Here is a 12192-nt window from a genome sequence, read left to right as displayed (position 1 = left end):
GGGATCTTCCCAGACCGGGGCACGAACCCGTGTCCCCTGCATCGGCCGGCGGACTCTCAACCACTGCGCCACCAGGGAAGCCCCAGATAACATTTTTAATCCCATCTCACAGGTGAGAAAACTGGGCTCAGAGAGGTTATATGACTTGCCCAGGGTCACCCAGGAAGGGACAGAGACAAGATTTGAACGCAAGCCATATTGCCTCAGAATTTATACTTTCTCTGGCACCCCAGTGCCCTTGGGGTCAAGTCCAAGCTCATTAAAATGACTCACAGGGCCTCTCCGAACCTCCGATTCTGCAGGCATCGGTGCAAGGCCTGTGCACACAGGCACTCAGCACACCTCCGCCCTCACTGTTATTAGGGTGACAAGGGGTGCCCCTGCCTGTCTCTCTATACCCACCTCAGCCCCAAATCCTTAGGATCCTGAATTCTGGGACCGGAAGGGCCAGCCCCCTCATTGGCAGGTAGGAGCAGGGAGGCTCAGAGTTGGGCGGGACTTGCCCGAGGCCCAGTGTGTGAAGAGCAGAGCCGGTATGCACCTGGCCTGGGGGACCCTGAGTGCCCTGCACTGCGCTGTGCTCAGTCTCAGCGGTCTCTCTCCGGGGACTGGGTCAGATGCGTCCCCTGGGCTCCGAGGGCTCTGCCCGCGGCCCTGACCCTGCCTGTTGTGTTTGCTGCCTAACTCGCTGTCTTCCTGCTCGGCGGGGACGCCCCTTGCAGGTGGGCACTCCTGGTCCATCGCCAAGTCCCTGGCACCCTCAGGAAAGTTTGCCTGCCAGAGGGAGGCCCAGAGAGGGACAGGGGCCTACCCTAGGTCACACAGTGAGTTTGAGCAGAGCTGGGAGCCCCAAGAAAACCCCAAGACCCTCCAGGTCCCATTTGCTCCTGGGACCCAAGGAATCCCAGGGATGGGGCAGTGTCTGTAATGGCCACTCTAGCAAAGGGCACCAGGGGTCTGTGTCCTCTGCTGCTTCCAGGGGCCTGGGGCCAAGGACACCTTGTCTCTCTCCTGCCCCTACCCCCCAGGGAAGGATGTTCTCAAGATAAAAATACCCTCGGAAACATTCCCTGGTGCCTGGCATGACCTGTCATCCACCGTGGGGGCCAGCACTTCCTGCCCTGGCTTCACCTCGGGGCTCAGAGAGTGGACACCTGTCCCTCCCGGCTGCTTGGTGCAGCCTATCCTTGTGGTCAGTGCGTGCAGCCTGTCTCCTCCAGGCCATGGAATCTGAGGGGCCTGAGGGGCCGTGGTCACTGTGGTTGCTGTGGCCAGCGTTTACTGGGCACCCCTGCCAGCGATGACACCCCTGGCACAGAGGAGCGGGGCAGCCAGGCCTCTGCACCCTCAGAGCTCAGGCTCTCCTGCTTTGTTGCCTGTTGGGTGCATCCTGAGAGCATCACAGCAGACTGCACGGGAGGGTCCGGGATGCCCCAGCTTCCCATCGTGTCGGGCATCCCGATGGTTGTCAGAGCAGGAAGACCTTTCAGAGAACACTGGGAGGACCAGTGCTTACCATGTGTCTGCTGCGCACCGGACCCTGGGGCAGGGCCTCGGTCTACCTTCTTCACAGCCTCCCCAGGCAGGTGGGATCTACCCATTTTGCAGATGAGAAGCCTGAGGCCCAGGGAAGTTCCCCCTGGGAGCTGGGGAGTGATCAGGCCTCGAATGCAGGGCTGGGAGCTCACTGGACCCTGGGCCCCGCCGCTCCGGGGGAGGCTGTGATGGTGGTGACGGAGCCACGTGGTGCCGGGCCTGTGCTCAGCGCACACCTGCTCCCCAAGTTGAATTTCACAGGCACATCCGTGGGGAGGCCGGGCAGGAAAGGGAAGTGCCTCGCCCCTGGCTGACAGGACGGCCCTGGGGAAGGAGCAGGGGGCTCCCCTCCCTTGCTGGGAGGCTGAGGGACAGTCTCACTGTCACATCCAGTCACCCCTGTCACCTGCAGACCTTGCCCCTGCTCCGGCCTCCCCTGTCCAGGACTGTGACCGCCACCCAGGAAAGTGTTTGGTGAACTTCAGAGGGTTGGGGGTCACGTCTCGTGGGCCATGGCCACTGCAGGGGCAGGGGGAGCGCTGGATGGGGTGTCAGATCCTGGGCTCTTGTGTCCAAGCTGCCACTCACTCCGTGGCTTTGTGACCTTGGGCAAGGCCCTTCTCTGATCTGAGCCTCCATTTCCTTCTGTGTAGAATGGAGCTGGTTTTGCTTCCCTCATAGGAGAAAGCCCCTTCCAGGAAGCAGGGAGTCAGAGGCTGAGAGGGCTTGGGGCAGGCGGGCTGAGTGACCACGGGAAGTGGGGAGGGCAGGTGCTCCCCTGCTTACCGCCCCCTTCCCTCCCCACGGCCCTGTGACACCTCCTCTGCTCTCGGAGACCCGGCACGAGTGACCTCACCTCCCTCAGCCTCAGTTTCCCCGTCTGTCCCTCGGGGTGGGCTGCGAAGGTTGGAATGACTGAAGCCAAGAGCCCAGCACACAGGGCCGGGCACAGTGGGTGTCCACTCCAGGGGAAGGACAAGAGGTCAGTGACCCGGGAACAGGTCCTCGCCGTGGGGAGTCCAGCTGCGTGATGGGGGTCTGGGATGGAGCCTCCGTTGGCTTTAGAAGGAAACGGCTGAGAGGGGCCAACGGCAGGGCCGCTGGCTGCTGCTCTAGGAACAATGAGGGTGGGGAAGCAGGGGCTGAGGACTGGGCGTCTTGAGGTGGGAGCCTGGAGTGAAGAGGGACCAGCCAGGCTACCACTACCAGAGCGAGCAGAAGCCCTGAGCCGGGAAGTGACGCACCCAAGGTCACACAGCTCGTGAGGGACGGAGCTGCGACTTGAACCCAGGTCTGTGTGCTCCTAAACCCACTGGTGGCACTGCCCCAGGAGGCTTGTGATGTGGGCTGACTCACAGCAGTTCCCTTAATGCCAGCCGGAAAATCCAGTGTCACTGTGGACTCCCGCCGGCGTCGGCTGTGAGAGGGTGACCTGCATGGATGCCGTGGCCGGGAGGGCAGAGGTGACGGGGCATCTCGGGCTGGCTCACCTCCAAGGCTCCCGAGCCCCTCCCTGCTGCTCTCTGCCCTGACCTCACAGTGCAGTGCCGTGGAAGGCGGGGGCCGTCCGCCCACAGCTGGGCCTGTTGGGGGTGCGTCGGGAAGGCTCTGCAGGTGGCCAGGCGTGCAGGCTGGGCCCCGAGGTCCTCTGTGGCCTGAGGAGAGGTCCCACAGTGCCCACGCCTCTGGAACGGGAACAGCAGTGGGTCCAACTTCTTGGGGCTGTCATGAGGCTTACCTGAGTTGACGTCCGTGAAGCAACTACCAAGTGTCTGGCATGCAGTGGGCGCTCAGTAGCTACCAGCGGTCATTTTCCCTGGGGGCCCACCTTGTTTTGCCCTTCTCTGGTTCTGAAGGGTTGTTATGGACAGGCTCACGGGCTGTGAAGCTTTGGGGCATTGGGATGGGCTGGAGGCCCCCTCTACCTCCCCTGGGGTCCTGGGCAAAGCAAGCAGAAATGGGGGTTTGTGTGGAGGTTTCTGACTGTTGAGCTCCCCGAAGGAGAATGGTAACTGTGCTCTGTTAACTTTAGGGTCTTCCAGCCGCTGAGTCCCCTCCAGCTGGTGCCTGGGAAATGGCAGCCGCTGTTAGTGCAGCCTTGAAGACAGCCACTTGCCTGGTGAGCACCGTTACTTAGAAGATAGGATTCCAGAGGTAAGATTAAGGTCACGGATATGCACCTGTCCACGCAGTCATCCGTCCAGCCAGACGCTCATCTGTGCCTCCACCCACCCACTCATCTCTGTGTCCACCTACCCACTCACCCATCCACCCACCTGTTTGACGTCTCATTCACCCATTATCCGTCCATTGGTTCCACACATCCCCCCATCCATCTAACTGTCCACCCACCCCCCCAACCCAGCCAGCCATCTTTCCATCCATTCATCCCACCAGCCATGCAGCCACCCACCTACCCATCCATCTGTTACCTGTCCATCCACCCACCCATCCATCCATCCACTCAATCCATCCATCTATCCGCTCATCTGTCCATTCACTCACCCGTCCATCTGTCTGTCCATCCATCCATCTATCCATCCATCCATCCATCCATCCATCCATCCATCCATCCATTCATCCACTCATCCATCCAGTCACTCACCCGTCTGTCCGTCCGTCCATCCACCCATCCACTCATCTGTCCCTTCACTCACCCGTCCGTCCGTCTGTCCATCCATCCATCCACTCATCCGTCCATCTATTCATCCATTCACTAATCCATTCGCCCAACTCATCTAACCAGTTTTCACCCACCTAAACGAACCATCCCTCTAGTCACCCTCTATCCATCCATCCCCGTCCGTCAGCCCTATTTATCCATCCACACGCTTGACCACCCACCTGTACGTGTAACTGTCTCCTCATTCATTGATTCATCCATCTCCTCATCCATCCCTCTGTTCAGCAGCTTATTCCCTCGTCTTTGTCTGAACACTGAGCATTTCCTGGGTGCCCCCACTGTGCCAGGCCTGCACCATCCTCTCTGGACTTCTGAGGTTGGCCTGAGATGGGGCCCGGGCAAGGCCAACTCTCACACAAGGTGGAAAGTAGCTTCTGGTCCTAAGAGGAGAAGCCCAGGGCCAGAGAATGTAAAAGGGCTTCATGAAAGCGGTGGGCTTCTGATGATTCCTGACTGATAGGGGGATTTCCAGCATTCCCATTGGCTGTGATTGGGAGGTTGGGCCACAGAGGGCAAGGCTCACCACGGGAAAACCCTCAGGAGCCTGTTGCTGTGTAGATAGGAGTGGCCTGGACAGGAGGTGTCTGTGGGCTAGGAGCGGGCGGACAGCTTTGATCATTCAGGAGATAAAATACACAGGACCTGGGAAGGGAGTGGATCTGGGGACTAAAGGAGAGAGAGGAGGCCAGGCTTGTGGCTGGGGTAACTGGGGAAGTGGTTGGACTGCCCACTGACCCCATAGTGGGGAGGAGTGGAGGGAAGGGGGGAGGAAGCTTTGGAGGAGACGGGGAGCATGTTGGCCACGTGGCCTGTGAGGGGGGCCCAGGAGCTGAGGGGCCTTGGGAGGCCGAGTAGAGCAGGTGCCCCGAGTATGCCCGTCGTGGTAGGCAGCTGCTCCTGGGGCATAAACTCCCTGGCATGCCGGTGCATGGGCAGAGCAAGCTTTCGGGTGGAAAGACTGGTGTTGGTGGTTGGAAACTGGGCAGGTGGGCCTCGAAGTGGTGAGGGCCTGGGGACAGCCAAGCACCGGCCATTCCCATCTCCAGCACAACGCGACACGTCTCTCCTCAGGCCTCACAGGGGCCTTGCAGAGGCCTGGCCCAGAAGGCCTGCACGGTGTTGACCCCAAACGTTTGCAGGCCATGGGTGACTGAGGCCGGCTGAATGTTTTGGGGAGGGGGAGGGAAGGTGTCTGGGAAAGGTGGGCGGGCACAGGAGATGGCCGTTGTCTCCCCAGAGTGTGAGGACAGAAGTGTCGGCCCCCTAACCCTCCACCTCCTGTCCAGGCTAGCTGTTGGCTCTCCCCAGCCAGCCTCAGCCTCCTCACTGGACCCTGAGGTGCCAGCCTGTTCTCCCCTCCCGACCAGGAGTGCCCCCCCGCCACCTCTGCTCCCCAGTCCTTGGAGCCTGCTGCCCCTGAGCTGCCCTGTCTCACTGCAGTGCACCCTCCAGGCCTGGCCCATGCCTCTCACTTCCTGTGTGACTGAGCAAGGGCGCCCTTCTTGGAGCCTCCGTCTTCCCGCCTGCAGATGAGGGATTGGATTTTGCAAGCTCTTGTGCTAAGTCTGATGGGTAATAACTGGATAAGGATGCTGAGGCCACCACAGGGTGCAGTGAGAAAAGGCTCTGTGACAGATTAGTATGTCTGCCTTGGGCATGGGCTGGGGAGGAGGTGTATGTGGCTGCATGCTGGCTTTCCCTGAAACAAGTGATTTTTAAGGACTCTTCCAAGAGACCATGGACTTGGAAGGACTTGACCGTGAGGTAGTGAGTGCCCTGTCCCTGGATGTTCCAAGCAGGGCCTGAATGGCCATAGATCAGGGGTGCTGGTGAGGGTCTTACCTCTGCTTTCATGTGCTCAGATTGGGGTTATTTGTGTCTTATCACCATGTGGCATTGCAGGGACCCTGAGGACTGAGGCTTGGAATACAGTGTCATGTCCACAGTCTGGCCTTGGGGCCTAGGGGAATGGGGGGGTTGAGTTCTCTCCTACCCTCCCAGACTAGGAGCTCACTCCTGAAAGGCTGTGTGACCCTGGGTAAGTGACTCAAGCTTTCTGAGCTTCAGTTTCCTCATCCAGAAAGTCATGATAAGGGATTATGTGAGCTACTTGAGCTCTTAGCGCCTGGCAGGTAGTAAGCACTTGATAAATGCTGATTACTCGCTCATCCCTATGAAGGGGTCCTGCCGCCTGGGAGGCCTCCCGAGGGAGGGGGACACTGAGCTCCTCCTCGGTGCCCCCTCCACTGATCTGACTAGTCAGTGCTTTCTTGGCCTTGCCCTGGTCTCCTCCGGACGTTGCTGAAACCTGAGGCCCAGAGCCTCGGGGGACCTGGCATGGGGTGTCCCGCTCCATCCGGGGGCACTTCGTGATGACTCTTGGCCCTCAGGTCATGTGTTAGCTGCCTCCCTAAAAGCTCCCAGCCCAGGCCCTGCTGGTGCGCCAAGCCTGCCGGGTGCCGGGAGGCTGTGTGCACAAGCGCTGTGGTCGGCGGGGCAGGGACGCGGGCCCTGGAGACGCCGGGCTCGGGACAGCTCCCCCTCCCCTCGGGGTCTCTGGGTCCAGCCTGCTGGGCCTGCCTCACCCCCAGTCTCCAGTGCTGAAGTCGCCTAGGCTGGCTCAGGTAGGGGACCCTAGTGCCTCTCTCCCCTTTCCCTCCCAGCAACACCTGGGACCCCCACTGGCCAACCTGGGTGTCCGACCAGCGTAGCCTTAATCATTGTCTTTACTGTCTATCTCATCCTGGCCCACAAGGTGTTTTGTGACCTGGGACAAGTCTCAGCCTCAGTTTTCCCATCTATAAAATGGGGAGCCGGCCTCCTTGCTTGCTAAAGCCTCTTCCCGCAAAGCAAATCTAATTTCCTTTCTATCTGATCTAACCGTATGCACCCATTGAGCAGGAGCCACATGGGACCGCACGTCGCTGGTTGAGAATCTTGTCCCTCATTTCTTTTTCTTTCTTTCTTTCTTTCTTTTTTTTTTTTTTTGGTCACGCTACACGGCTTGCGGGATCTTAGTTCCCCGACCAGGGATCACACCCGGGCCCCCCTGCAGTGGAAGCGCAGAGCCCTAACCACTGCGCCACCAGGGAAGTCTCCCACATTTCTTAAACCGAGCCCTTAAAGACCGCAGAGCCCTGTAACCTTCTTGACTTGCGTGTGCAGAGGGTCCCTGGACGTTTGGCAAGTTTGTGGTGCCGGGGCTGCTACTGTGGATCCTCTTCTTGGCCTTTCTCTGTGGTGGTGTGTTTACCAAGCACCCGCGAGGTACTCCCCCCACCCTTGGCATCTCATGCACGCATACGTGTGCACACACGCGTGCACACAGAGCCGCCCGCTGTGTCTCTGTTCCTTGGCTTCAGGGGATTTTGCACAGGTGACTTTGCTCTGAGTACCAGTTTCCAGCTCTGAGAAGTGGGGGAGCGGCTGCGAATGTGACCTGTTGATTTTCGCTGTGGCTTTAGGAGGAAGCTCAGTAGAAGAGGGGTTCCCAGGCCTGTGCAGCACAGTCTGGGTGTGGCCCAGGCGCCCAGCCCAGGCAGAGATGCCAGTGGTCACTGTGACACGCCCACCTGTCTGCGAGCTGGCCCGGTGGGAGGCTGCCCAGCTGCTGGGAGCAGTGTGCCAGGCTGGGCTCCTCTGGCCTTCGAGTCTTGCGATTCTGTCCCCTGCAGACCTCGAGGTGCTCAGAGCCCCACCTGGGGCAGCCATGACCCGCTGGACGTCCCTCAAGGCCTCCCGGCCACACAGACCTGCCCCTGGTGATCTGGTGGCCTGCTGCTGGCATCTGCGTGCCCCAGACCTGGCCACCTCCCCCTGGAAGGCCCAGGAGTCTAGGGCTGAGCTGTCTTCCTGGCACAGTCCACAGGGTTCCCACCACCACCGGCTCCTGGACCAGGCAGGAGCTGTGTCCACCACTATGGCCTGAGGCCTCAGCTCCTCAGACCGAGGGTGAGGCTGTCAGCTGGAGCAGCCGTGGGGGAAGGATGGCAGCCTGAGCAGAGGCCGCCGCAGAGCCTGGGGTCCCCACGGTGGGAGGCCTTGTGTTAGACAGAAGTGGTTCTGCGCCCAGCTCTCCTGCCTAGTGGTTGTGTGGCTTTGCGGAAGTCACTTGACCTCTCTGAGCCGCCATCCAGAGTGTAGAAGTAGCCACGGTAGCTACCTCCTTGGGCTTCTGAGCCGGTGACACAGGAGCATTTGCTGACAGGTCTGGCCTGCTCTCCCTGTGGGTGGATGAGCTGGGCCAGGCAGCAGGGAGCGCCCTGCACCTGCCAGGCCTGGGGATCCAGTGGCTCCAGCGACCGGGCAGGCCCTGGGAGGGGTCTGCAGCCTGGCTGGCCGCGTGTGTTTGGAACAGAGGTCAGAGGTCACCCCGTCCCACAGACCAGGGCTGGGTCCCAGTGCTGCCGCCTCCCCTCTGCTGGCCTGGCCGCCCTGGACCTTCTCTGGGGCCTCAGTGTCTCATCACACGTGAGCACCCCGAGGCTCAGCTAGTTCTGACCTCGTCGGGCGACTGATGGGGGTCGGGGGGCGTGGGGTCCATCCGTAGGGGGCGCAGGCCCACCTCTTTGGCGCCCTGCCAGGCCATTCCCGCGGGGCACCCAGCATGGATGGCGGGACGGCCTCCGTGCCCGCGGGGCCAAGTGGTGTCGGGGTCTCCGGTCTGCGGATGCTTCAACCTGGCACTGACAGACCAACCCAGAGCCGGCAGGGCACTGGGGGAGGGGTTGCCACCGGCCTGCGCCTCTGGGGCCCGGGTGCCTGCCCCCAGCCGTGAGAACGGGGAGTGGTGCCGTGGAGTGTGCCCCGTGTGTGAGGACGTGCGCCGGCCTGGTGCTCTGCCGAGGGGGCTGAGGACAGGGCTCTTCTGAGGGCTCCCCACCTGCTCTTGTTCAGCGCTGCGGAAGGCGGGGTGGCGGAGGCCGCCGGGCTGAGGTCTGGGGTCAGCGAGCTCCCTGGTGATGGGGTGGCCACGGGCACAGCATATGGGCAGCGAGAGTGGGCACCTGTGGGGAGAGCGTGAGCCTCAGGAGGATGGGTGGGGCCCGGCTTGAGGCGTCTGTCATGCCCAGGTCTAGGCCCTGGGGGTGAGATAGCAGTGAGCAAACAGCAAACGCCCCCACGCTCAGGGCCTCGCGGCCTCGTGGTGGGATGGTGGGTGCAGCCCCAGCGAGCCATTGCTGTTGTTATTATGACCGTTAAGAGGTCAGAGGCCGGTGCAGTGGGATTACCATGGGGTCCTGGGTGGGGTGCAAAGTTTGCCCAGGTGCAGGGGGGCCCTGAGACACCCTTGTGGCCTAGAAGCCAGGGCCTGGGAGGAGGGTGTCGGGGTGGCCCTGGGGGTGAGCAAGGGTGAGACTGGAGGTGAGGTCCGAGGGGTCCCAGCGGAGGGCGCACTGACTCCTGGCGGCTGCCGTGGGCACTGGCACCGGTGTGGGAGTGGGGAGGCTGGTGTGGTGGCCGTCATGCTGCTCTCGGCGGGTGATGCCAGGGACTCAGGCCGGGAGGTGGGAGGAGGGGCTGGACCCTGAATATCTTTGCAGGCAGAGCCCTTGGTGGGGGAAAGGGAAACTGAGGAAGAAGCCAGGCTTCCCGTCTGGAGCAGCCGGGAGAGTGGAGGTGGCTGAGGAGCTGGCTGGGGTGAGGCTGGGTCGGGGCGGAGGCGCAGGTCGGGTGGCTGCTCTGCCGGCCTCACTGCCAGCCTGCTGTCCCCTCTGTTGCAGGAGCTGTCCCACCTGGAGCCGGCCCGGGGGCAAGCTGGGGTCCCACCGCCCCCGCCCCCGGGATGACCGCATCTGGCCGTGCCAACCCCTACAGCATCGTGTCGTCCGAGGAGGACGGGCTGCACCTGGTCACCATGTCGGGCGCCAATGGCTTCGGCAACGGCAAGGTGCACACTCGGCGCAGGTGCCGGAACCGCTTTGTCAAGAAGAACGGCCAGTGCAACATTGAGTTCGCCAACATGGACGAGAAGTCGCAGCGCTACCTGGCCGACATGTTCACCACTTGCGTGGACATCCGCTGGCGCTACATGCTGCTCATCTTCTCGCTGGCCTTCCTTGCCTCCTGGCTGCTGTTCGGCGTCATCTTCTGGGTCATCGCCGTGGCCCACGGGGACCTGGAGCCGGCCGAGGGCCGCGGCCGCACGCCCTGCGTGCTGCAGGTGCACGGCTTCATGGCGGCCTTCCTCTTCTCCATTGAGACGCAGACCACCATTGGCTACGGACTGCGCTGCGTGACCGAGGAGTGCCCGGTGGCCGTGTTCATGGTGGTGGCGCAGTCCATCGTGGGCTGCATCATCGACTCCTTCATGATCGGCGCCATCATGGCCAAGATGGCCCGGCCCAAGAAGCGCGCGCAGACGCTGCTGTTCAGCCACAACGCGGTCGTGGCGCTGCGCGACGGCAAGCTCTGCCTCATGTGGCGCGTGGGCAACCTGCGCAAGAGCCACATCGTGGAGGCCCACGTGCGGGCCCAGCTCATCAAGCCCCGGGTCACGGAGGAGGGCGAGTACATCCCGCTGGACCAGATCGACATCGACGTTGGCTTCGACAAGGGCCTGGACCGCATCTTCCTGGTGTCGCCCATCACCATCCTGCACGAGATCGATGAGGCCAGCCCGCTCTTTGGCATCAGCCGGCAGGACCTGGAGACGGACGACTTTGAGATCGTGGTCATCCTGGAGGGCATGGTGGAGGCTACGGCCATGACCACCCAGGCCCGCAGCTCCTACCTGGCCAACGAGATCCTGTGGGGCCACCGGTTCGAGCCTGTCCTCTTCGAGGAGAAGAACCAGTACAAGATCGACTACTCGCACTTCCACAAGACGTATGAGGTGCCGTCCACGCCCCGCTGCAGCGCCAAGGACCTGGTGGAGAACAAGTTCCTGCTGCCCAGCGCCAACTCCTTCTGCTACGAGAACGAGCTGGCCTTCCTGAGCCGCGACGAGGAGGACGAGGCGGACGGAGAGCAGGACGGCCACGGCCCCCAGGCCAGGCGCGACTTTGACAGACCCCAGGCCGGCACCGCCCTCGATCAGCGGCCCTACAGACGGGAGTCCGAGATCTGAGCCGCCAGCGGCCAAGGTGCAGCATCCGCCCCGCCGGGGAAAGGCCCTGAGTCCTGCGAGGGCCCCGGGCCAGAGCGGAATGGGCTTGGGCCCTGGTTGCAGACTCAGTAGCGTTTTAGATGTTTTATGTTTCTTCACAGCAGCCTGGGAATGTTGGTGGGAGAGTGGGTGGCCTGAGTGGCCTCTGAGGCCAGAGCAGGCCTGGGGGCGGGGAGGTGGCCTCCAGGGGGGGCCGGGCCACAGGAGCTGGGGGCTTCTGCCGCAGGTGGGGAGCCACAGCCTGTCCAGAAACGGCTCACCAGCTGCCCGGCCCCTGTGGGCGAAGGCTGGCGGGCTGCAGTGCGCCTCGCTGGTTTTTAACTTGGGGAGAAACACCGGGTTGGGGCTTTCTCGACCTTAGTTTAAGACTGTTTACAAAAAAAAATTAACATGTGATCGAAAAAAAAGTTTTATAATTTGAGGGGGGGTGGGAAAGGACAATTAGAATTCCATTAGTCTGTCAGGATGCAAGTAGCTGGGTGGGGTTTCCAGAAGGTCCCCGAGGCTGGGCTGGCCTCTCTTCCATGAAGGCCGTGCACCTGCCTGACGCCACGGCCTGAGGGCAAGCACGGAGGTCAACCCCACCTCCCCACCCCGTTGTGCTTTATGCTCACGGGGTGAACTGGATTTCCTTTGGGATGGCAAAACCAAGACCTTGTTAATGATCATAACAAGAGCTTTTCAGTGTCACTGGGGTGGGAGTCAGGGCCGGGAAGAATCCAGTCTGAGCTTTTTAAGTTTGACTCTGTACCTCCTTTGAGGTGCATCTCAGGGCCGGGATGGGACCTGCCTGCGGTGGAAGGTCTGCTCCCCACCCCCAGCCCTACCCACCCTCCACGACCCCAGCCCGCCAGATTCTCCCTCC

The 12192-nt window shown here is 61.8% G+C and overlaps 1 protein-coding gene across 1 annotated transcript in view; it reads left to right on the top strand.

The window, feature by feature from the left end:
• KCNJ12 (potassium inwardly rectifying channel subfamily J member 12) overlaps positions 1-11288 on the top strand; it is a gene marked incomplete at its 3' end in the record, with an annotated part of 33645 nt that extends 22357 nt beyond the window's left edge. Inside the window, exon 2 of the mRNA XM_079725647.1 lies at positions 9943-11288. Coding sequence (XP_079581773.1) covers positions 10005-11288 — 1284 coding nt within the window. The 5' untranslated portion in view covers positions 9943-10004. The remainder of the gene's footprint in view (positions 1-9942) is intronic.
• Between the last annotated feature and the right edge of the window lie 904 nt (positions 11289-12192).

Source organism: Hyperoodon ampullatus (assembly GCF_949752795.1).
Source record: "Hyperoodon ampullatus genome assembly, chromosome: 19".
NCBI classification, from domain to species: Eukaryota; Metazoa; Chordata; class Mammalia; order Artiodactyla; family Ziphiidae; genus Hyperoodon; species Hyperoodon ampullatus.
Note: the sequence above shows the minus strand (reverse complement) of the source record. Positions and strands in the feature narration are given on the sequence as shown.